The 25725-nt window shown below is 41.9% G+C and overlaps 1 protein-coding gene across 1 annotated transcript in view; it reads right to left on the bottom strand.

Moving 5' to 3' along the window:
• Positions 1 to 25725, bottom strand: part of LOC140911472 (uncharacterized) — a 91926-nt gene that overhangs the window by 49297 nt on the left and 16904 nt on the right. The window contains exon 3 of the mRNA XM_073344576.1: positions 25448 to 25638. Coding sequence (XP_073200677.1) covers positions 25448 to 25638 — 191 coding nt within the window. The remainder of the gene's footprint in view (positions 1 to 25447; positions 25639 to 25725) is intronic.

Below are 25725 nucleotides of genomic sequence, written 5' to 3'. Positions count from 1 at the left end.
CAAATTTCACAGTCCACATTCATCTGGACAGTACTCTTTTGGCATTCTCTACCAATACACCTCAACCTGAAAACAACACAGTTCTATTGGATTCTAGTGTATTGCTTTAACTAAAATATACAGCCTTTATTTCTACAGGTTGAACCTCTCTAGTCCAGCACACTTGGGACCTGACCGGTGCCAAAACAGTCAATATGAGAAGAGTCAATATGGTTTTTGTAAGGGGAATTTATGCCTCACCAATCTTTTAGAATTCTTTCAGGCAGCAGCAAACATATTGACAAGGGTGATCCAGTGGATATAGTGTACTTGGACTTTCAGAAAGCCTTTGACAAGGTCCCTTACCAAAGGCTCTTAAGCAAAGTAAGCAGTCATCGGATAAGAGGGAAGGTCCCTCTCATGGATCAGTAACTGGTTAAAAGACAGGGAACAAAGAGCAGGAATAAATGGTCAATTTTGAGACTGGAGAGAGGTAGATAGTGGTGGTGGGACCAGTGCTGTTCAATGTATTCATAAATGATCTGGAAAAAGGGGTAAACAGTTTAGTGGCAAAATGTGCAGATGATACAAAATTACTCAAGATAATTAAGACCAAAGCAGACTGAAGAGTTACAGAGGATCTCACAAAACTTGGTGACTGTACAACAAAATGGCAGATGAAATTCAATGTTGATGAGTGCAAACTCATGAAGGCTGGAAAACATAATCCCAACTATACATACAAAATGGCAGGATCTAAAGTAGCTGTTACCACTCAAGAAAGAGATTTTGGAGTCATTGTGGATAGTTCTCTGAAAACACCCACTCAATGTGCATCAGCTGTCAAAAAAGCTAATAGAAGGTTAGGAACTATTAGGAAAGGGATAGATTATAAAACAGGAAATATTATAATGCCACTGTATACGAGACACTAAAAATTATTTGCTGAAGTCACTGGACCAAGTTAACTTCTAAAATTACTCCATGTCTCAGTCTATTGTAGATCTTTCAGGGCAAGATGGAAGGTGACAAATCATTAAAGAGTACTGCCACAAAATGAGATGCACTTTTACCCAAATGCTAAAGGCTGTATTCTACTCAAGAACTTATTTTCCATATACTTTGAGCGGAAGCACTGAAAGTCTTTCTTGGATCTGTTCCTGTGGAAGCTAATTCTGATTCCACTTAAACAGTTTACTTCCACTGAATATAGACTTAGTGAGGAGGTGTAGTGTAACCTAAGCATCTCTGTGTATAAAGTACTGAGGATATTCAAGGACTTACAGTAACTAGGAGAGAACACAAATGTTGACACGAGGGACGGCTCTAAGAAACTAATAATTTAATTCCTGTTGCTCTTCTGTTTGAAATACACATACAGTGGGTTTCTGTCCTGTGCACTGGTAAGCTTCAATACTAGTTATTTAATGGCTCTATATAAAATAGGTTTGTAACCAGAAGAGCTCTTTTTTTTTTTTTATCATATGACATGACTGGATCAAAAAAAAAAAAAAAAAGACCAAACCTGGAATCCAGTAGGTCTATCAGTTTGGCTCTTCCTGCACCCATACTCAGCCTGTTTCCTCACAGAACTGAGTTGGAAGAAGATTCCAATCTCTTTTGTCCATGACTGAAAGATCAGACCTATATTTCTTGCTAAGCATGGTTTGATTTTGTTCCCTTCTCTCCCATGCTCCCAACAGTGGGTATACCCAAAATAAAAGCCACTACATCCAATTCAATGTATCATAAGTAAAAACAAAGTTTATGAGCATAGCCTAGAAAATAAAGAGAAATTTATAAAACAATTAAGCAGAATATGAACACTGCTTCACTAATCATTAATGAAGCTGCAGTTAGCATAGTAAAAATCAGAGCCCGGTGTATTTCTCACCTGGAGAATTTGGTGCAGCAGCCAGCCTGTGCCACAGAACTGTGCTCCAGAATCTAAACTCTAAGTGCGTACATGTTCATATAAACATTTTTTTAAAAACATAACACAAGTTTGTGAAGAAAATCTTCTAAACATGAACAAAGCTAATTGATGTAATGTTAACCTCCTGAGTCTGTTCACAGTCAAACAAAAATTCTAAAAAAGAGCTGTGAACTATTCCATTCAGCCCAATGTGTGGGTAATTCTGAAACCTGAATGTGGCATTTCACATCAATATTACTAACAATATCAAAGATGTTCATTTGGACAGAAACATCCACCTAATGTGCTTAGATTAAATCCCAATCTGCCTCCTATGCCTTCACTGTTGCTAAACGTCCTAACTATCCCCGTCCTTAGCTGCCACAGCCTTCTTTCTTCTCTTCTCCTTTTATAGTATTGCATACAAACAAAAATATGTTAAAAGAATATTAATCTTGCTAAATCAAGCAATCAACAGTTAGGAAATGCTAGAATTAAGGTTGCACGGACTACTTTAATTCATCTCCCTAGTGTATATGCATTCTGACAGTCTCATTGACAGCCAGGGTGACAAAAAAATCTCAATGAGCAGCAAGAGCCAGGTTAGGGCATAGATGAACCACATGGCACCAGCCAGTCCAACTCAGCCCAGCCCAGGGCAGAGATCAGTGCCCAGCTCGCTCTGTGCTCAGCTCCAACCCAGACCAATGCTGCTACTTCCTGTCCAGCCAACAAGGAGAGTGGGGCAGCACTTAGAACGCAGTGATTACAAGACCTGGCCCAGCCTGCCCCATAGCCACTCCTTGCAGGCCTAAGGGAGACACCGCAGCGCTGGCTGGCAAGAAGCTGAGACCAGGATTCTCCCCACCATTGCCAGCACAGTACCCAGCACCGCACTACCCATTACACAAGCAAGTGTGTGAGAGGGCCCTGCTCCAGCAGGGGGATTGGGGTGGAGGAATAAATCCCACTCAGCTCCTTGCCGACCCTGGCTCCTTGTGCTGTCCCTTTCTCCTTTCCTACCCACTTCCAGCCTCCATTCCTCAGGCCTCTCATTGCAGTCCTTGCCCAGCCTCACCCAGCCAGTCTTAGTCTCCCACTCCAAGCTTGCTTTCTGAATTCCAATTCAATCTCTGCTCCCTCCCGCCCAAGCAGTGATGGACTCTCAGAGATTTTAGCTGTTAAGCACAAGCAAGTCTCAAGGCTTCAGTGAACTGAGGGCTTCTTCAATGCAAAGTGTCAACAATAACAAAACTTGGAAAAAGCATCCACGGGATCAACACACTAGACTTTGCTGACTCTATGAGTCTAAGTGGTAGAAGCTGTTTCTTTAAATAGTCTGTCTGCTAGGACTACTGAGAAGGAATTTACATGTGCTACTGATGAACAAACTTCAAAAGAGATTTGGATAAATTTTGATAGTAGTGCAGGAATGTGAAAATTCCCCTCTATTCAGCATTGCCTGGTGAGGCCTCATCTGGAATACTGTGTCCAGTTTTGGGCCCCACACTACAAGAAAAACGAGGAAAAACTGGAAAGAGTCCAGCAGAGGCCAACAAAAATTATTAGGGGGCTGGAGCACATGATTTATGAGAAGAGGCTGAGGGAACTGGGATTATTTAGTCTGCGGAAGAGAAGAATGAGGGGGGATTTGATAGCTGCTTTCAACTACCTGAAAGGGGGTTCCAAAGGGGATGGAGCTAGACTGTTCTCAGTGGTAGCAGATGACAGAACAAGGAGTAATGGTCTCAAGTTACAGTGGGGGAGGTTTAGGTTGGACATTAGGAAGAACTTTTTCACTAGGAGGGTGGTGCAGCACTGGAATGGGTTACCTAGTGAGGTTGTGGATTCTCCTTCCTTAAAGGTTTTTAAGGTCAGACTTGACAAAGCCCTGCCTGGGAGATTTAGTTGGGGATTGGTCCTGCGTTGAGCAAGGGGTTAAACTAGATGACCTCCTGAGGTCCCTTCCAACCCTGATATTCTAGGATTCTATGAAAATGATAATTTAAAAGCAAAAAGATAAATATATTTTTTCAAACCTTTAAGATGATTCAGTTTAAATTTTGGGTTAAGTTTCAGTGGTACAATCCTGGCCACACTGGGTATGTCTACACAGCAAAAAAAAAAAAACCTGAAGGCTCACGACAGCTGACTTGGGCTTGCAGGGCTTGGGCTGCTGGGCTGTTTCATTGCTGTGTGGACTTCCAGGCTCAGATTGGAGCGTAGGCTCTAGAACCCTGCAAGGTGGGAGGGTTCCAGAGCTTGGGCTCCAGCTGGAGCCCAGAAGTCTGCTCAACAATGAAACAGCCTGACCGCCCAAGGCCCGTGAGCCCAAGTCAGCTGACATGGGCCAGCCTCATGATTTTCTTTGCTGTCTAGAGAGACCCACTGAAGTCAATAGCAAAATTCCCATTGACTTTTATAGGGCCAGAATTTCATCCTTGGTTTGGTTCTTCTTCTATTCAAACTTATTTCCTCATCCCTAGCAAAGACATCATAAAAGTAGGGGTCTAGCCTGTGGTAACTGAGGGTTTTCATAGTGTAGAATGAGTAGTTTCTTAACACATAACAAAAAAAGGTTATTTTGTTGTTTCCTCAAACTTCTCAAGGTGCATGGTTAGGGTGGGAGCAAACCTGAAAGAACCAGTGAAATGAGTTTTGATACAATCTATAGTGTGACAGGCAATTGCATTTTTTTCCAGTAATAAAACTGTGTGATTGCTCCAAACAAGAAAATAATTTCACCAGAGATTTAACCCAATAAATATCACCCAATATATAAATAAAAAACTGATCATGTTGGAAATAGTTAGGAGGTAGATTATATATGTAAATTAAACTAATTATATATGTTGCACTATAGCAATTTTGAAAGTCTGTGAGATCTGCAATTAGAAAAACACTATTAAAGTTTACCTTACTGTAATATCCCTCAAAGTGCATTTTAGCTTTTTTTCCCGCACTAAGTTTATTTGTACATATTTTATGATACTGTCTCAGACACCTGTATGTTATAAATATATTTAACCTAAAAACCTATTTTGAGGGTTTTATTAAATCAGAAGTCTGTACCCAATATGTTTCCTTTCAGTGCTAGAAGTTATTACAAGAGTTATTGGCTAGTTGTAGGACATAGCAGAGCCAGAAAAAACATTTCATAGATTTACATACTGCAGCACCAGAAAATGTCTCATTTACACTGTGCCCAGAACCACAAAAATTTATCAAATACATTTCCAGACTCCCCAACCAAATAAAGGCTATATTTCCAAATACACTTTGTGCAGTTATATGTTTCGTTCACTCACGTTGGCCATGTACAATAGTACTTCTTTAAAAAACAATCTCCTCAATTCCCTAAATGATAAAACATCATGTACACAACTCCTGGTGTGTGTGGAGATGGCGGTCTTACCTAAAAACTAGACAGCAAATGATCCACCCCAGATTTGCAAGAATGTCTAACAAAGTCCAGTAAATAATAAAGCACCAAGTTGGTGGGGTTGAAAAAGCCTGCATCTTGTCAAAAAATCAAAATCTGTGCCTAAGAAAAATGCCTTCTCTTCCCCCTAACAAGTAAGAATTTATATTCTTATTTTGGTATCCCCATATTGTCATTTTACTGGTTTCAGAGTAGCAGCCGTGTTAGTCTGTATTCGCAAAAAGAAAAGGAGTACTTGTGGCACCTTAGAGACTAACAAATTTATTTGAGCATAAGCTTTCGTGAGCTACAGCTCACTTCATCGGATGCATTCAGTGGAAAATACAGTGGGGAGATTTATATACACAGAGAACATGAAACAATGGGTGTTACCATACACACTGTAAGGAGAGTGATCACTTAAAATGAGCTAATACCAGCAGGAGAGCAGGGCGGGGGTGAGGGGGAAAAAAACCTTTTGTAGTGATAATCAAGGTGGGCCATTTCCAGCAGTTGACAAGAACATCTGAGGAACAGTGGGGGAGGGGGAGTGGAATAAACATGGGGAAATAGTTTTACTTTGTGTAATGGCCCATCCACTCCCAGTCTCTTTTCAAACCTAAAGTTAATTGTATCCAGTTTGCAAATTAATTCCAATTCAGCAGTCTCTCGTTGGAGTCTGTTTTTGAAGTCTTTTTGCTGTAATATTGCGACTTTTAGGTCTGTAATCGAGTGACCAGAGAGATTGAAGTATTCTCCGACTGGTTTTTGAATGTTATAAATCTTGACATCTGATTTGTGTCCATTTATTCTTTTAGGTAGAGACTGTCCAGTTTGATCAATGTACATTGCAGAGGGGCATTGCTGGCACATGATGGCATATATCACATTGGTAGAAGTGCAGGTGAATAAGCCTCTGATAGTGTGGCTGATGTGATTAGGCCCTGTGATGGTGTCCCCTGAATAGATATGCGGACACAGTTGGCAACGGGCTTTGTTGCAAGGATAGGTTCCTGGGTTAGTGGTTCTGTTGTATGGTATGTGGTTGCTGGTGAGTATTTGCTTCAGGTTGGGGGGCTGTCTGTAAGCAAGGACTGGCCTGTCTCCCAAGATTTGTGAGAGTGTTGGGTCATCCTTCAGGATAGGTTGTAGAGGTTTTAGTTGGGGGCTAAAGGTGACGGCTAGTGGCGTTCTGTTATTTTCTTTGTTAGGCCTGTCCTGTAGTAGGTGACTTCTGGGAACTCTTCTGGCTCTGTCAATCTGTTTCTTCACTTCCGCAGGTGGGTACTGTAGTTGTAACAATGCTTGATAGAGATCTTGCAGGTGTTTGTCTCTGTCTGAAGGGTTGGAGCAAATGCGGTTGTATCGTAGAGCTTGGCTGTAGACGATGGATCGTGTGGTGTGATCTGGGTGAAAGCTGGAGGCATGTAGATAGGAATAGTGGTCAGTAGGTTTCCGGTATAGGATGGTGTTTATGTGACCATCACTTCTTAGCACCGTAGTGTACAGGAAGTGGATCTCTTGTGTGGATTGGTCCAGGCTGAGGTTGATGGTGGGATGGAAATTGTTGAAATCACGGTAGAATTCCTCAGGGGCTTCTTTTCCATGGGTCCGGATGATGAAGATGTCATCAATATAGCGCAAGCAGAGTAGGGGCATTAGGGGACAAGAGCTGAGGAAGCGTTGTTCTAAGTCAACCATAAAAACGTTGGCATACTGTGGGGCCATGCGGGTACCCATAGTAGTGCCGCTGGTTTGAAGGTATACATTGTCCCCAAATGTGAAAAAGTTATGGGTGAGGACAAAGTCACAAAGTTCAGCCACCAGCTTTGCCGTGACATTATCGCGGATACTGTTCCTGACAGCTTGTAGTCCATCTTTGTGTGGAATGTTGGTGTAGAGGGCTTCTACATCCATAGTGGCCAGGATGGTGTTATCAGGAAGATCACCAATGGATTGTAGTTTCCTCAGGAAGTCAGTGGTCTCTCGAAGATAGCTGGGAGTGCTGGTAGCATAGGGCCTGAGGAGGGAGTCTACATAGCCAGACAATCCTGCTGTCAGGGTTCCAATGCCTGAGATGATGGGGCGTCCAGGATTTCCAGGTTTATGGATCTTGGGTAGTAGATAGAATACCCCAGGTCGGGGTTCCAGAGGCGTGTCTGTGCGGATTTGTTCTTGTGCTTTTTCAGGGAGTTTCTTGAGCAAACACTGTAGTTTCTTTTGGTAACTCTCAGTGGGATCAGAGGGTAATGGCTTGTAGAAAATGGTATTGGAGAGCTGCCGAGCAGCCTCTTGTTCATATTCCGACCTATTCATGATGACGACAGCACCTTCTTTGTCAGCCTTTTTGATTATGATATCAGAGTTGTTTCTGAGGCTGTGGATGGCATTGTGTTCTGCACAGCTGAGATTATGGGGCAAGTTATGCTGCTTTTCCACAATTTCAGCCCGTGCACGTCGGCGGAAGCACTCTATGTAGAAGTCCAGTCTGTTGTTTCGACCTTCAGGAGGAGTGCACCCAGAATCCTTCTTTTTGTAGTGTTGGTAGGAAGGTCTCTGTGGATTAGTATGTTGTTCAGAGGTGTGTGGGAAATATTCCTTGAGTCGGAGATGTCGAAAATAGGATTCTAGGTCACCACAGAACTGTATCATGTTCGTGGGGGTCGAGGGGCAGAAGGAGAGGCCCCGAGATAGGACAGCTGCTTCCGCTGGGCTAAGAGTATAGTTGGATAGATTAACAATATTTCTGGGTGGGTTAAGGGAACCATTGCTGTGGCCCCTTGTGGCATGTAGTAGTTTAGATAGTTTAGCGTCCTTTTTCTTTTGTAGAGAAGCAAAGTGTGTGTTGTAAATGGCTTGTCTAGTTTTTTCTACATAAAAGAATAAATGGACACAAATCAGATGTCAAGAATTATAACATTCATAAACCAGTCGGAGAACAATTCAATCTCTCTGGTCACTCGATTACAGACCTAAAAGTCGCGATATTACAACAAAAAGACTTCAAAAACAGACTCCAACGAGAGACTGCTGAATTGGAATTAATTTGCAAACTGGATACAATTAACTTAGGTTTGATTAGAGACTGGGAGTGGATGGGTCAATACACAAAGTAAAACTATTGCCCCTGCCATTCCTCAGACATTCTTGTCAACTGCTGGAAATGGCCCACCTTGATTATCACTACAAAAGGTTTTCTTCCCCATCCCCACCCCGCCCCGCTCTCTTGCTGGTATTAGCTCATCTTAAGTGATCACGCTCCTTACAGTGTGTATGATAACACCCATTGTTTCATGTTCTCTGTGTATATAAATTTCCCCACTGTATTTTCCACTGAATGCATCCGATGAAGTGAGCTGTAGCTCACGAAAGCTTATGCTCAAATAAAATTGTTAGTCTCTAAGGTGCTACAAGTACTTCTTTTCTTTTTGTGTCATTTTACTGTTATATATAAAATTGTCACAAGCACTTAAATGCATTTTATGAAACTCATAAAAAATTTAAGTGGATTTATACTTTAGAATTGTAACATGAAAATAATGTTACTATAGTGTTGCTTGCTCAGATTTGCCCCTTCTAAAAGCAGTATGCTATATCTTCCTTCTCTGTTGTACTTGTTATATTTTAAAGACAGGTAATAACACTAATCTCCTAAAGTGGGTCCCCAAACTTCAGACAAAAGAAGCAAATGTTACCTGTGTTACTGTGCTTCTCCAAATATAACCTGGAATACAATTTTGAATGGGAAAGAAAACTAATTTATAGAGAGAGAAGTCCAGAGAGAGAAGTCACATTAGCCTGTTCGGGTCAACAGTATTCCCCAGATGACTGCAGGTGTAAACTCACTTATCCATGTTTCAGCCTGACTTAAAAATTTATGTTTCTTGTTGTATATCATGAATTATATAACGGGTGATTTACCCTGATTTTTTATTTTATAACAAAAATAATCTAACACGGTTACTACTGACATGGTTACTACTACACTGCACATATAACATAATCATTGCTATACACCTGTTCTTAATATAATTTATATTAAAAGAGTTATCTAAAATCTCATCTAAAAATATACAGATTCAGGCTACATAGCATTTGGATTTGGCCATATAGAAAATTTATATTAATATGGGTGTGCATTAGTATAACCCTCCCCCCCATGCAAGCACTTACTTTGATATGAGTGCTTTTTTCCAGTTTAGACAGACAATTTGAAAAGAAAAAGTAAAATTAATTGAAGACATTAACAATTTCTGCCCTACTCTAATTTCCAGATCAATTGTTAATTTCTATCTGTTTGAGAGTCTTGTAAGAAGCATCATTTCTACTTACACCACTGAAATAGAGAAGGAAAGAATAAAAAGTATGAAGCATATTACATAACAGAAATTTTCAAAAAGACACTTAGTATGTGGGGCCTCAGTGTCCTGTCACCACTAACAACACTAATAGCCAAATCTAAATGTAAATATAATTCCAATATATTTTCTGCTCCACTGAGTTTATGACTAGAGGTGGCACAAGTGGTGACACCTTTAGTTAAGGTTGTCCAACACTTCCCCTTATTAGTTGCTTATAACTTTGCAAAACTTAAACTGTTCAGGCTGAAATATGTCATGCCAGGAGTCTGCCTAAAGGCCAATTTTTTTTTTTTTGAAACTTTCAGCTAAAACTAGCTTTGTCACCTGAGGTACAAAATAATGGGACATCCGGGATGATCCTGACCCCATAAAACTGGGCAGCTGGCAGTGTGTAATAAATACATTACAGATTTCCCAGAACAGCTACCTCAAAAAAAAAAAAAAAAAAAAAAAGGGATGATGTTGGGAAAACCTAGACAGGAGGCAATCATCGTGAAAATAGTAAAGCTATTTTCAACAATATGGTTAGGGAAAGATGCATTGTTTTGTTCCTGTTTAAAAAAATTAAAGGAGTACTTGTGGCACCTTAGAGACTAACCAATTTATTTGAGCATGAGCTTTCGTGAGCTAAGCTCACTTCATCGGATGCATACTGTGGAAAGTACAGAAGATCTTTTTATACACACAAACCATGAAAAAATGGGTGTTTACCACTACAAAAGGTTTTCTCTCCCCCCACCCCACTCTCCTGCTGGTAATAGCTTATCTAAAGTGATCACTCTCCTTACAATGTGTATGATCATCAAGGTGGGCCATTTCCAGCACAAATCCAGGGTTTAACAAGAACATCTTGGGAGGGGTAGGAAAAAACAAGGGGAAATAGGTTACCTTGCATAATGACTTAGCCACTCCCAGTCTCTATTCAAATCTAAGTTAATAGTATCCAATTTGCAAATGAATTCCAATTCAACAGTCTCTCGCTGGAGTCTGGTTTTGAAGTTTTTCTGTTGTAACATCGCAACTTTCATGTCTGTAATGCGTGACCAGAGAGATTGAAGTGTTCTCCAACTGGTTTATGAATGGTTTCAGAGTAACAGCTGTGTTAGTCTGTATTTGCAAAAAGAAAAGGAGTACTGTAGCTCACGAAAGCTTATGCTCAAATAAATTGGTTAGTCTCTAAGGTTCCACAAGTACTCCTTTTCTTTTTGGTTTATGAATGTTATAATTCTTGACATCTGATTTGTGTCCATTTATTCTTTTACGTAGAGACTGTCCAGTTTGACCAATGTACATGGCAGAGGGACATTGCTGGCACATGATGGCATATATCACATTGGTGGATGTGCAGGTGAACGAGCCTCTGACAGTGTGGCTGATGTTATTAGGCCCTGTGATGATGTCCCCTGAATAGATACGTGGGCACAGTTGGCAACGGGCTTTGTTGCAAGGACAGGTTCCTGGGTTAGTGGTTCTGTTGTGTGGTATGTGGTTGTTGGTGAGTATTTGCTTCAGGTTGGGGGACTGTCTGTAGGCAAGGACTGGCCTGTCTCCCAAGATTTGTGAGTGTGTTGGGTCATCCTTCAGGATAGGTTGTAGATCCTTAATAATGCATTGCAGGGGTTTTAGTTGGGGGCTGAAGGTGACGGCTAGTGGTGTTCTGTTATTTTCTTTGTTAGGCCTGTCCTGTAGTAGGTGACTTCTGGCTCTATCAATCTGTTTCTTCACTTACGCAGGTGGGTACTGTAGTTGTAAGAATGCTTGAGAGAGATCTTGTAGGTGTTTGTCTCTGTCTGAGGGGTTGGAGCAAATGCGATTGTATCACAGAGCTTGGCTGTAGACAATGGATCGTGTGGTGTGGTCAGGGTGAAAGCTGGAGGCATGTAGGTATGAATAGCGGTCAGTAGGTTTCCGGTATAGGGTGGTGTTTATGTGACCATTGTTTATTAGCACAGTAGTATCCAGGAAGTGGATCTCTTGTGTGGACTGGACCAGACTGAGGTTGATGGTGGGATGGAAATTGTTGAAATCATGGTGGAATTCCTCAAGTGCTTCTTTTCCATGGGTCCAGATGATGAAGATGTCATCAATATAGCGCAAGCAGAGTAGGGGCATTAGGGGACGAGAGCAGAGGAAGCGTTGTTCTAAGTCAACCATAAAAATGTTGGCATACTGTGGGGCCATGCGGGTACCCATAGCAGTGCCGCTGATTTGAAGGTATACATTGTCCCCAAATGTAAAATAGTTATGGGTAAGGACAAAGTCAAAAAGTTCAGCCACCAGGTTAGTCGTGACATTATCGGGGATAGTGTTCTTGACGGCTTGTAGTCCATCTTGTGTGGAATGTTCGTGTAGAGGGCTTCTACATCCATAGTGGCCAGGATGGTGTTATCAGGAAGATCACCGATGGATTGTAGTTTCCTCAGGAAGTCAGTGGTGTCTCGAAGGTAGCTGGGTGTGCTGGTAGCGTAGGGCCTGAGAAGGGAGTCTACATAGTTAGACAATCCTGCTGTCAGGGTGCCAATGCCTGAGATGATGGGGCGCCCAGGATTTCCAGGTTTATGGATCTTGGGTAGTAGATAGAATATCCCAGGTTGGGGTTCCACGGGTGTGTCTGTGTGGATTTGATCTTGTGCTTTTTCAGGGAGTTTCTTGAGCAAATACTGTAGTTTCTTTTGGTAACTCTCAGTGGGATCAGAGGGTAATGGCTTGTAGAAAATGGTGTTGGAGAGCTGCCGAGCAGCCTCTTGTTCATATTCCGACCTATTCATGATGACGACAGCACCTCCTTTGTCAACCTTTTTGATTATGATGTCAGAGTTGTTTCTGAAGCTGTGGATGGAATTGCGTTCTGCAGAGCTGAGGTTGTGGGGCAAGTGATGCTGCTTTTCCACAATTTCAGCCTGTACACATTGTAAGGAGATTGATCACTTTAGGCCAACATCAGCCACACTGTCAGAGGCTCGTTCACCTGAACATCCACCAACGTGATATATGCCATCATGTGCCAGCAATGTCCCTCTGCCATGTACATTGGTCAAACTGGACAGTCTCTACGTTAAAGAATAAATGGACACAAATCAGATGTCAAGAATTATAACATTCATAAACCAGTTGTAGAACACTTCAATCTCTCTGGTCACGCGATTACAGACATGAAAGTTGCGATATTACAACAGAAAAACTTCAAAACCAGACTCCAGCGAGAGACTGTTGAATTGGAATTCATTTGCAAATTGGATACTATTAACTTAGGCTTGAATAGAGACTGGGAGTGGCTAAGTCATTATGCAAGGTAACCTATTTCCCCTTGTTTTTTCCTACCCCCAGACGTTCTTGTTAAACCCTGGATTTGTGCTGGAAATGGCCCACCTTGATGATCATACACATTGTAAGGAGAGTGATCACTTTAGATAAGCTATTACCAGCAGGAGAGTGGGGTGGGGGGAGAGAAAACCTTTTGTAGTGGTAAATACCCATTTTTTCATGATTTGTGTGTATAAAAAGATCTTCTGTACTTTCCACAGTATGCATCCAATGAAGTGAGCTGTAGCTCACGAAAGCTTATGCTCAAATAAATTGGTTAGTCTCTAAGGTGCCACAAGTACTCCTTTTCTTTTTGCAAATACAGACTAACACGGCTGTTACTCTGAAACCTTTAAAAAACTTCTTACAGCTGTTTCACTGTGATGCTCTAGAATCTCCATGCTTTGGAACAAGGACTTAAAATTTGGGGGAGGGGTTTCCCTAATGTAAGGAATGTGCCTTTTGAAGACTCTGAAAATTCAGCCAAATTTGGCCATTTTATAAGCCTTGGTAAAAATTTCATATCACACATACTCAATAGAAGCTTCATATTTTGGCAGCTAAATTATATCTCAATATTCAGTTTGCATTGAGCATTTTCCATCTTTTCACAGCTCTTATGTGTGCCAACTAGTAGGGCTCAATGTAGGTTTTTTATTGCCCAGGGCAGAAAATGTTTTTGGCACCTCCTTCTTCCACTCCTCCTCCTCCAAAAATGGATTTGGCACTCCTGAATGTGGTTGCCCAGAGCAGCCATCCTGACTACCCATCCCTAATGCCAACCCCAGTGATCAGACTGCACATGCACAGAGCCACTGAGCATGCTCCAGCCCTGAAATGCAGTGGCTGAATAGAACTTTCCCTGCAATTGCTTTTTACAATAGTTGTGGGGTTGCTGTGGCACTGGCCAGTGGAAGTGAGAGCAGAAAGAGACATACAGTCCTGTGCTCTCAATGCTCCCCTGCTGGCACCCAGGCAACTTGTGGGAGAAGGAGGAAGCTGCCTGACTCGAATGCAGAAGAATGAGGACCAGGGGCAAGAGGGAAGAAATGCAGGGCATAGGGCAGTAAGGATAGGAGCTTAGAGGGTGAGGATGGTTAGCAGCAGAATCCAGCAATGGGGGAAGACAAAAAAAGTGGGGGGAAGCAGATAGGAGCCCTGGAGAGGAAAAGGACAGGAGAAAGTAGGAGAGAGGGGTTGGACAAAGAAGCTAAGGGCAGGGAGCAAGGGCAGGAGCTGGAGGGAAGAGAGGGTCAGGGAGGGAAAGAAATGAGGGGGTGGGGGAGAATTAGGAGCAGAACCTGGGGAGGAGGAGTGGATAGGCGCAGGATAGGGTCAGAAGGCTCTGTGACCATTAGAGCACACTCCCCAACCAAACCTTGGATTGAGCATTATTCCTGATGCTCATCATTCCTTTGCTGTCTAGCAAAATACCTGTAAAATCCACGGGAAAACTGTCTCTACACTCCCTCTAGTGGCAGGTCAACATAGAAGATTGCAGCCATTCAGTTACTTCATTAGCTCCCACAAATAACCCATGTGAAGGAGTCAAGATAGTTCTACATTACATTTTTTTTTTCAATTTTTAAGTTTAAAAACTTAAATTACTTTAAAAACTATGTCAAAAGAACATGAAACTTCCAAAGTCTAGTGCTCAAAAGTTAAAAAATGCCAGAATGAACATTGCCTGTGTAATCTTAAATCATCCTCCTTGTGCATATGCATTATGATACAGTTTTTAGTTACGTGACCACATACTATTTTTTCTACACAACCATTTTTATTCAGTGCACAGACTGTGCTATGGGAATGGATAAGCATAGCATAATTAAAGAGACTATAGTCTTTAGGATCCCTGCTTCATTTGTTGCAGAAGTTGAAAGGTGTGTAGTGAACAAATGAGGCAGGGAGTTGCAGGAAGAGAAAGAATGGTCTCATACGGCTACGGCAGCTGAATGCCATCCTGGAGAATTGGATTCTATCCCTGCCTCTGCCACAGAGTTTCTATGTAAAGCTGGACAAGTCACAAACAAAAGTTTTCAAAGGTAGCCACTGTTTGTTCCTCATTTTCTTGGTACCCAACTTGAGATACCTACGGTCTGATTTTCAGAAAAGTTGAGCACTCACAACAGCAACTGACATCAATGGGAGTCCTCCTCTGAACACGTAAAGTGTTAAGTACTCTGGAAACTCAGGCCCTACACTTACACTGAGCCCCTACAATTAGCTAAAAGTTTTGACAATTCTGGTTTTCATCTCTGTGCCTCAATTCCCCATGTGTAAAATGGGGATAATACCATTGTGTATCAAGAGACAGTATTATAAAATGATACACCCTCAGCAGTGGTCTACCAATTAATCCTCATAAATAAAGTCTCCAGCCGCTTGAGGCTTGACATGATCCAGGATTTATGAGCACAATGAAGAGTTGTGCTCAGCAAAATCAGAACATAATAAAAATCACATTAGTGAGAATAAAAACAGCCAAATTCTACCTCAGCTGAAGAAAGAAGAAAATGTAAGTGATAAAGATCAGATGCTTCCTAGCATTCTACTAAGAAATGGAGGTCAGGGGGGAAGGAAGGGAGAGGGGACAGAAAAAACTAGCCAGTGGGACGACCTGCCCTCATGTGAAATCAATGGGATTACTCATGTGAGTAACGACCTGCAATATAGGACCCTAAAGGCATGTCTGTTTGTTTATTACGAGTTCTTAAGGGCAGGGACTGCATAGTCCTGCAGCTGGGAGCGTGCTTCCCATCCCAGTAGACAGACTTACGGTAGCTCTGCTAGAGCTGTACACTAAAAACAGCAGCATGGACTTTTGCAGCACAGGCAGCAGCAAGGGCTAACTATCACAACTATCACTCCTGGGTCCACACTCAGGTGAGCAGCCTGTGCCCCTGCCCTTGCTGCAAGTGTCCACACCACTATTCTTAGCATGCTAGGTCCAGCAGAGCTAGCTTGTGTCTGTCTACACAGGCTTGGAAGCACACTCCCAGCTGCAGAGTAGACATCCCTAGGTAACCAAGGCCCTGATGCTGCACTAAGCTCTGTACAGATGGACTCCTCAATGCCATTTACTTCAAAAGAGCTTCATGTGATCACAGGTGTCCACCTAACCAGAGCTCATGGCAGGATTGGGCCCCAAATTATCAAAGCTCAGAAATTCTGAAATACTTTTGTTCTCTGATTAATTTTATTTTTGTAATTATTGCTCCCAATAGGAACAGTGACATGTAATTGAAGTATCATCGAGGATTTTAGTGAGACAAAAGCTACTAGCTTCCACAGGTAATATTTCTGGGAGAAAAAAATGTAAATTATTTGTACTGATGTAACTATAATTGACAGGAAAATAAGGCAAGATTGGGTTAAAACAGCTCAAACAAATAACATTTATACTTTATATTCTAATTTGTGATGACCTAACATTACCTTTTACTTATAGTATGTAACAGAAAGGGGAAATGAAAAGGGAAGTACAGTAGAGAAGATTTTTTAAATGGACAATAATTCTTCTGAATTGAAAATGCTACCCTAAAATAGGAGAATTCAAAGATCCAATTAAAAGATACAAGATTCTTTAAAAAATTCTTTAAGCCAACATCGTAACTTCAGGAAATAAATTCAGCAGGCATACTGCAGAACTCCTTTTTGGAATGGTGTCCAGGAAACATCATCTTCTTTTTCCTTAGCTAAGCTGGGGCACGGGAGAGCTGTAATGTTGCAAAAATTTGAAGTAATTAAAGATAGAACAGATTAAGATACTTTTGAGTGTGCTATAATGTTGGAATTTTCATTAATTTACATGGGTAACAGTTACAGGGCAGGGACAGTCTTTTTGTTCTATTTGCACAGCCCCTAGCACAATGGGATCCTGCTCTTTGGCAAGGGCCTCTAGGAACTACAGTTATATAAGTGAATAAATAAATAAATATGATGACTTTGCAGTGCAGTACTGGAAGGGAGAGTAAACCTGAGCTGGCTTGTCTGACAGTTTATGGCACTTGTTTAGCTGTCAGTTTTCAAGAAGCTTACAGATAACCCAAGGGTCCTGATTAACATTTATTTTCCCACTAAATAAAATTCTAATGCCTAAGGCTGCTGTTCAGCTTGAGCATATATGGTGCAATTCAACACTCATTGAAGTCAGTGGAAAGATTCCCACAGTCTTCAATGGGAGCTGGATCTGGACCACAGGTACTACTGAATTTGCTCACAAAGCACAGCACTGGGAGTATCTAACTCTTTACTTTGTGAAGTAGTCTACCTTCAATTTCAAAGACAAAATATTCCCAAACAAAATACAAATTTTGCCTGTGAAGTTAAAGTTAAGAGTACGTATCAGTAGCTTTAGGGTAAAAATCTTTACAATAACTTTGTATAGTTAGCAAAAAAAGACAAGCATTTAAAAAATCAGATTTAAGATTAAATTTACAAGAAATCAAAATATTTCAAAGTATGGAAATTCACTGTTAAGACACTTTAACTATAACTGTAGAAATGCCAGCCTCCAATCTTTTATTCTTTGTCCCTTTCATAGCTTCTTCAGAAGATATGTTATTTTTAGATCAGTGACTTTTTTTTAAGAGCTTTAAAGAATCTACTGTAGTTGTATATATTGCAGCCACAGCATCAGAAACAGAGCATTATATTTCTTTAATAAACTCATTTATCTGTATACACCATACCATAAACATTTTTCCTACATCAACCAGGGATTAAACAAAAAAGCACCGAAGTGAATCTTAAGCATATTACTCATTTACTGTAAAGATGAATCAGCACAAAGCTCCCAAATAATTCATAATATAGCAATTGCAAAAACCAGAGAAGAAAACCAAGCACTCTAGACTCTGAGCAACCACCATCACACCACAAAGCTGCTCTAGTACCGTGTATCAAGATGGTTACCCACTCCAGCCCTGACAGGGCTGGGGCTGTGGGGAAAAGCCCAGCCGGATTAAGCGAACAGCCACAGCTGTAGCCAGCTCAATCAGGCCCAGCTGCCTGTCATAAATATAAAGGGAAGGGTAAACCCCTTTAAAATCCCTCCTGGCCAGAGGAAAAATCCTCTCACCTGTAAAGGGTTAAGAAACTAAAGGTAACCTCACTGGAGACAAGATACTTTCAAAAGCTGGGAGGAGGGAGAAAAACAAAGGGTCTGTGTCTGTCTGTGTGATGCTTTTGCCGGAGACAGAACAGGAATGGAGTTTTAGAATTTAGTAAGTAATCTAACTAGGTATGTGTTAGATTATGATTTCTTTAAATGGCTGAGAAATAGCTGTGCTGAATAGAATGAATATTCCTGTCTGTGTATCTTTTTTGTAACTTAAGGTTTTGCCTAGTGGGATTCTCTATGTTTTGAATCTAATTACCCTGTAAGGTATCTACCATCCTGATTTTACAAAGGTGATTCTTTTCTACTTCTATTAAAAGGCTCCTTGTAAGGAAACAATGCTTTTTCATTGTTCTAAGATCCAAGGGTTTGGGTCTGTGGTCACCTAAGCAAATTGGTGAGGATTTTTACCAAACCTTCCCCAGGAAGTGGGGTGCAAGGGTTGGGAGGATTTTGGAGGGAAAGATGTGTCCAAACTATGTTTTTTTTCAGGAACCTAGATAAAGTTTGGTGGTGGCAGTGGAAGTCCAAGGGTAAAATAGTTTGTCCCTTGGGGAAGTTTTAACCTAAGCTGGTAAAAGTAAGCTTAGGAGGTTTTCATGCAGGTCCCCACATCTGTACCCTAGAGTTCAGAGTGGGGAAGGAACCTTGACACTGCCCCTATAAGAGGCTGTGAGCCAGGAGCCCAGGCAGTCTCCCTCTGCCTAGAGAGGGTGAAGAGCCTGGCTGCAAGGTGCTAAGCAGGACACCTAGATTGGAGCAGGGTGGGAGAAGGGCCAGAGGAGCTGGGAGCTCCTGCCTGGAAAGCCTCAGGCTGCAAACCGAATAGGTGCAGGGTTGCAGAGGGGCAGCCCATGGGTAAGCAGAGGCAGCAGATCAAAAAACCCTTGCCTGTGATGAGTGGCATATACACTGCAGTCTGCCCCAATACAAGGGACTAAGTGGGGACTGGCAGTAGCCCAGACTGAGGTGGGGTTAGAGGGTGGGGGGGTTCCCCTGGGTGGGGAGACCCAGAACCTGAGGGTGTGGGGGTACTGCCAGGGGGTCAACACCCCAGAGAAAGGGGCCAGCAGTAAGGCGGGTCACCGGGCTGCAGAGGGTGCTCTGGTGGCTGGATGAGCTAATTCCTGACAACGACCAGCAGGAGGCGCTGCAGAGGTGAGTCTAAACCTTTACAGGCCCCATCAGCCTCTCTCATACATGGCATACCTCCACCAGGTCCACCATTTTTCTGGGGGTGGCTTATAAAAGAACCCAGACCCTCCATCCTTGAGGTATCTATAGCAGCAAGAGAAGCCAAGGGAGACAGCTTTCAGACTCAGGAACCTCTGATATGAGTTCAGTTCTTAGGACTCAACTCTGTCTTAACTGGTATTATTTGTTTTCTATCTTCTACCCCTTCACACATATACACTCTCCTCTTCTGGGCATCATTCACATCTAACCACTGTGCATTTCACCATTCTCCCCTGCTGCCTCCACTCTCCTGCCTCACTTCTGATACCAGTCAGCTCTGTGTTCTTGGGGAACCAGGACCCAGTATCCAGCCTATCTGACTCATGTAGGACCCACCCCCCAGCCTCTGCTTGAACCAAAACTGATCAGAGAAAAGACTTGCAGAGAGCAGGGGGGTAGACACCTAAACCCCTCCTGACAAGGGTGACAAGATTAAGGCAACTTCCCTAGCCTCATCTGCATCAAAGATTGTACAGGGAGGCATCTCCCTTAGCATGGAGATTCCAAGGCAAGAACCACACTGAACTCTGGGACCAGGGAAGCACTGCATCATGAGGAATCTCTGCTCTAGATGTTAATGAACCTATGCCTGCACACACCCAGCTTAAGTTATCAGACTAATTCTAGTCATAAATCCTTGATTGATATCCAAAATACTGAAGCAGCCTAATTCCATTGTGAGCTCCCTGGAGGGAACACGCCCCACAGTCAAGAGTGATCCGCTCCTATTGTCTAGTCTAAAGAAAACCCTTGAGTCATCAGTTTATCCATAAACAAATCTAGTGCTCTCCCTTGAATCATTGTTGTTTCCCTACAAGAAACCCCTACCCATGCTCAAGTGTGTTCTGATGCACGGATCCAACTCTGTATCCGTTCCACTGGGATTTCATCTTCTCCTGACTGATCGTGCTGGGGGCTTTGCCTGTCTCCAGCACTCAGGACCCTGAGCTACCACCATCACCTAGAAATCCTAACCAGTTCAAGCTTCATGGATTGGTGAGATCCCAGCGCACGCGCTCTCTGTTTTCTTTTCTACCTCAGGTTTTCTATATGTGACTTTTGTAACCTTTAATAATGTAACTATTACGTTTGTTTAGGCTCCCCTTGCGTAGTTATCACTATTATTCAATAAATAAGCTGGTTGGTTCCCCCCCCTCTCTCTGAACTTTCCTCTTTTGTGTTTTTAGCCTCCCTGTTTACTCTGCAGCAACGCTTCTCTTACCTAAGCTAAAGATCCCTGTAGCACCCAAAAATACTGTGGGGTTTGCTCATCAAGTAGGTTACTACCAGTAGCCTAGTAACATGAAAGAGGGGATAGGGACACGCTGAACCTGTGACATAGGAGGGTGGCAGCTTGGAAGTGCTGTCCAACCCAGTCTGCTCAGATTTACTCTATTCCAGTGCAACACCTGAGGGACACATAAGGGTGGCAGCTTGAAAGTGCTGCTTGGCCCAGCCTATTGAGCCCAGAGGCATATAAGGGTGACAGCTTGAAAGTGCTGATTGACCCAGTCCACTCAGATTTGCTCTGTTAATGTGTGCATTCATCCAGTTCTGGGGCTGGTAGAACCTAAGTCCTGCAGGATAGCTCCATTGGGAGGAGACTTGCAGAAGAGAGAAGTAGAGCTCCATATGAAAACACAATAGTGACACAAGCAGTACATTGATAGAATTACAGAACTTCCCACCCCCCAGAAAAGTAACCCTAATAAATGAGTATACCCCAAAGTAACAAGCAAATCTGGTAACACTTCCCACACTGTCTTCCTTTTTATTTTCCCCAAGAACATCATCATTTCCTTCTGTCTCACCTCAAAAACTCATACATCCACCCCCAATCCTCTTTGGCACCACTACCAACAATGATGCCTTTTCAAACACAGAACACCCATATACTTCTAGTTGGCGCGACACAGTCAGGGCGCACTGAGGACAGTCTGCCCCGGCTGACAGTCACGCCGGGAGCAGGGGGACCCATCCCCCCCACGGCCCTCGTACCGCACCTCCCGCGAGGGGGGGGGGAGGGCCAGGGGGCCAAGGGGGAAGGTGCGGCAGCGGTCATCTTTTTTGGATTAAGGGAAAATGAAAACTCCATGAGGCAGTGCAGTGTATCTTCCTTCTGGAATAAGCTGCCTCTGAACTGAAGACACAGGCACAGCTGCCTCCGACAGAAAGCAGATCCTTAAAACACTTAAAGGTTCAGTACATAGAAAACAAACCCGTAATAGTTATAGTTATGCACAGCACACCCCTCCCTGCAACTAGATTTCTTAAAAAACTGTGATAACGTAATGTGTGTTCTGTTTTTTTCATCCCTTATGCTAAATTTTTTATGTTTATTATTGTAACACATCCAGGCCTATTGTGCTAGGCCTTGTATACACACATAGCAAGAGACAGTCCCTACACCTAAGAGTTCATAATAAACAAACAGCGCAAGGATGGGAAGGGAAACAGAAGGTCAGGGTGAAATGATATGCCCAACGTGATAAAGAATAGATCTAGCACACTTATTTCTCCTAAAAAAATTAGGAATTTCTTAATAGTAAACTGAACTTCATTATCTGAAATTATCTCTATAGGTAACCTGTGTGTAGCAAAGATATCCTGTAATTCTAGTATATTACTATTTCACTTCTGCTTATTTGAATAAACAAACTAGTTATATTCTCCTTCTCTCTTTTTTGTTTGTTTTGTTCCCTATATAAATCAGTGTAGTCTTTACAACTGCAAGTGCACCTATTCCAGAGATGAGACAGAATAGTTTTTGGCAAGGCTAAGGGGCTACTAGATAATTCACATTAAACTACTCTGTCTTTCTATATCCTGGTCTCAGTCTAGTCACAAAATACAACATCCAGCAACCCTGATAAAAACTTTAAGACTTTTTAAAATTGGAATATTGTAATTAGAAAGAAATACACTCAAGTTCAACAGTATAAATACAAAAGGATAAAGTAGTAGTCTCTAAAAGTTCAATACTGTTAGTACATCTCTTGATTATTTTAATGTTTAGCTGTAAACAAAAAACACACAAGGAAATGTATATCCTACATTTGGTCTCGTTCTTTCTAATTGAAGCAACCAAATGGGATTCAAGTAAGCAGGAAAATTAGTCTTTGTCAGTGAACAAAGAACAGCTGTTGGATGAAGGAACTGCATTCTAGCAAATCCCTCAATACAGTTTTTTCTCTTACTTATTCAGTCAGTTTACTGACAATTGCTTTACTTTTAACTACTGTATGTTGACTTTTAGTACATAGCACATCAGCAAGTTTGATTTCAATGTAGATTTAAAAACAAATGTTCATCTACTGAAAAGAATATTCTGAGGAAGGCAGGGACAGACAACAACTCATACTGACATAGGAGAGAGATCATTATAGATCTTCATAGGATCAGACATATTAGCCATTCAAAAAATAAAATCAATTTGACAACAATTTGTTGGGAATATTTTGTATAAAAACTCAGCAAAAAGGAAAAAAAATATGTTAGAGTGCTTCTTGGTTTAATTCTACAATGTCTTGTATATATTATGTTGGAATAAGCTAATAACTAGTAAATCAGAAATATAATTGTCATTAATTTGTATTATAATGAAGTCTCTGAATAACTAATTAAGGTCTCAATCCTATAAAACCTAACACGCAGGCTTTATTTTACCTACTGTGAGTTGTCCTGTTGAAGTCAATAAAACTACTCGCGCAGGCCATGTCTACACTACAAACTTCAATTGACACAAGTTATGTTGTTGTACATCTGCTGACATTTGTATATTAGGTGAATGCATACTTTTTGCTTATACTGGAATCGTACAAGTGCCTGGGATCAATGTAAAGTGAAGTGCAGCCTGGGTAGGTATCCTAGTGTGCCATAGACCACCATCTAGCACAATGCCTTTTGGGCCATTTTTGCAGTGTTTTGTGGGAAAGTAACAATTCACCTAGGTATTTCTGGAAGCTAAGAGTCAAGTTCCCAGAATACAACATTCTCTATCCCCTAATGCCTTCCACATCCTGTAATTTTCACACTGTTTTTTGAAAATCCCACAAACCCACATGGCACTTTTTGGTCTCTGCTATCGCTGACAGAAGCATGGAGCTGCAGAGCTCAGTATTATTCTCATGAATGTTGCAAATACAGGACACACGATTCTCCTATATTGGCAGACCTTCAGGAAATACTACAACAATTAGGATAGCAATGATGAAGACGAGAATATCTTCAAGGAGGATTTGTTGATGAGCATAGCAAAAAAAAAAAAAAAATTCCAGGTTGCTCAGGGTATTCATGGAGCAGCTGCAGAGAAGGCATACCCCTTCTGAGGCCAAGAAATGAGCATTCACTGGTAGGATCGCAGTGTAATAAAGGTTTGGGATGAGGAGCAATGGCTGCAGAACTTTTGGATGCAAAAGGTCACATTCCTGGATCTGTGTACCAAACTTGCCCCTACCTCCCAACAGGGGGATACCAGAATGAGAGCTGCATTGACAGTGGAGAAGCAATGGTCATCATGTACTGGAAGCTTGCAATATTGGATTGCTACCAGTCAGTGGGAAATCATTTTGGAGTTGAAAAATCCATAGTGGCAGCCACTGGCATGCAAGTGTGTAGGCAATTAATTGTTTCCTGATATGCAAGACTGTGACTCTTGGCAAGTTGCAGGAAATAATGGATGGATTTGCAGCAGCGGGGGTCCTGGACTCTGGTGGGGCAACAGATGGCATGCATATCCCTATTTTAGCACCTTACTACTGAGTACAACAACAGAAAGGGATACTTATGCGCTAGTGGATCACCAGGCATCACATCATCAATGTGGGCTGATCAGGGAAGGTGCATGACACTTGCCTCTCTAAGAACATAGAACTGTTCAGAAAGTTGTATGCAGGGACATTCTTTCCTGAGTAATGGACAGGAGTAGTGGCTAGTGATGTGGAAATGACAATAATGATTCTGGGGGACCTAGCCTACACCTTGCCCCCATAGCTTAAGAAGGTGTACACTGGTCATCTGGATAGTGCCAAGAAAAGATTCAACTACTGGCTTAGTAGGTGCAGAATGACTGTGGAACGTTCTTTCAATAGGCTGAAAAGTTGCTGGCAGTGTTTGCTCACTGGATTAGATCTCAGTGAGAAAAGCATCCCCATGGTTATAGTTGCATGTTGTGTACTGCATAATATCTGTGAGGCAAAAGCTGCCACCAGGGGCAAGCTGGAGCAGCTGTCTACAGAATCTGAACAGCCCGACACTAGGGCTATTACAAGAGCCTGCTGTGGAGCTATGCATTTGAGGGATGCGTAAAGGTTCATTTTAACCATCTGGCACAACAGTATTCTGTCTTGAGACGTTGTCTCTCTTGTGTAATTAAGATTATGTATTATTTGTTTTTTGCCTGGTAATATCTGTTCTGTAGCACCTGCTGCAAATTACAAATAGTACTGGCCCTGGGTCTTTGCCTGCCACTCTAAATTGTGTGGCGCTTGCTGTACATTTCTGAATATGGCTTTGTCAGGTCATGATGATATGGATTCTGTGGTGCTTGGTGTAAATTTATAAGTACTGTTTGATTTCTTGACTGCCACTCTGCAATATTTTTTGTGAACTAATAAAGATATTTTAATTCTCCAAAAATAGAACTTTGAGTACAAAAATTCAGTGCACAAAAATTGAAGTGCAAACAACGACACATGTCATACAAACTTCTAACAACTTAACAGAGTGACACTTAAAAATTCCTATTGAAAAGGAAGTAAACATTTATGTCCATTTGTGTAAACAAAATGATAGTTCAATGTAATCTGTTGTGGCTATACATACACTAATCTGAGGGTTCCACAGGCCAGTGTATGCGGAGCTGTGGTTTTCCTTGTTGTCCGCCAGCATGGAGTTGTAGGGGTAAGGATGCAGTCTACAATGCCATGCGGTATGTTGTGGGGTATAAGGATCAGCAACCATCAAGCTCTCCAGAGTGCAAAGGCTGTGAATCTTGGTTTCTTGGACCAGTACGACAACAAGGGTCTGCAATATTTGAGTTTGCTGTCTGAGAAGACTCATAATGCATTTCCCACTATTTGTCCTGCTGGGACTTTGACTTGTTGCCTCACCTCTCTTTTTCTCTCCATGCTCCCAATCATATTGGTTGTCCAAGCCCTTTGTTCACAGTTCGATGCAGCACTGGCTGACAGGATCTTGCAGAACATGTGTTCCCTAGTCTTCTTCCTTCTCTTCCTCATCAGAATCAGGTATCCTGTGGGCATGGAAGGGGCATCTTCCAAAGCCACCACGTCAGAAGCTGCTAATAAAAACAGACATGTGCACCATTAGATTTACAGTAACAATGGAAAGGGAAAGATACATTTCAAAATTCCCTTCCCTTATTCCA

Source organism: Lepidochelys kempii, chromosome 5 (assembly GCF_965140265.1).
Source record: "Lepidochelys kempii isolate rLepKem1 chromosome 5, rLepKem1.hap2, whole genome shotgun sequence".
NCBI classification, from domain to species: Eukaryota; Metazoa; Chordata; order Testudines; family Cheloniidae; genus Lepidochelys; species Lepidochelys kempii.
The sequence above is the reverse complement of the archived record's forward strand: the minus strand, read 5'-3'. Positions and strand labels throughout refer to the sequence as shown.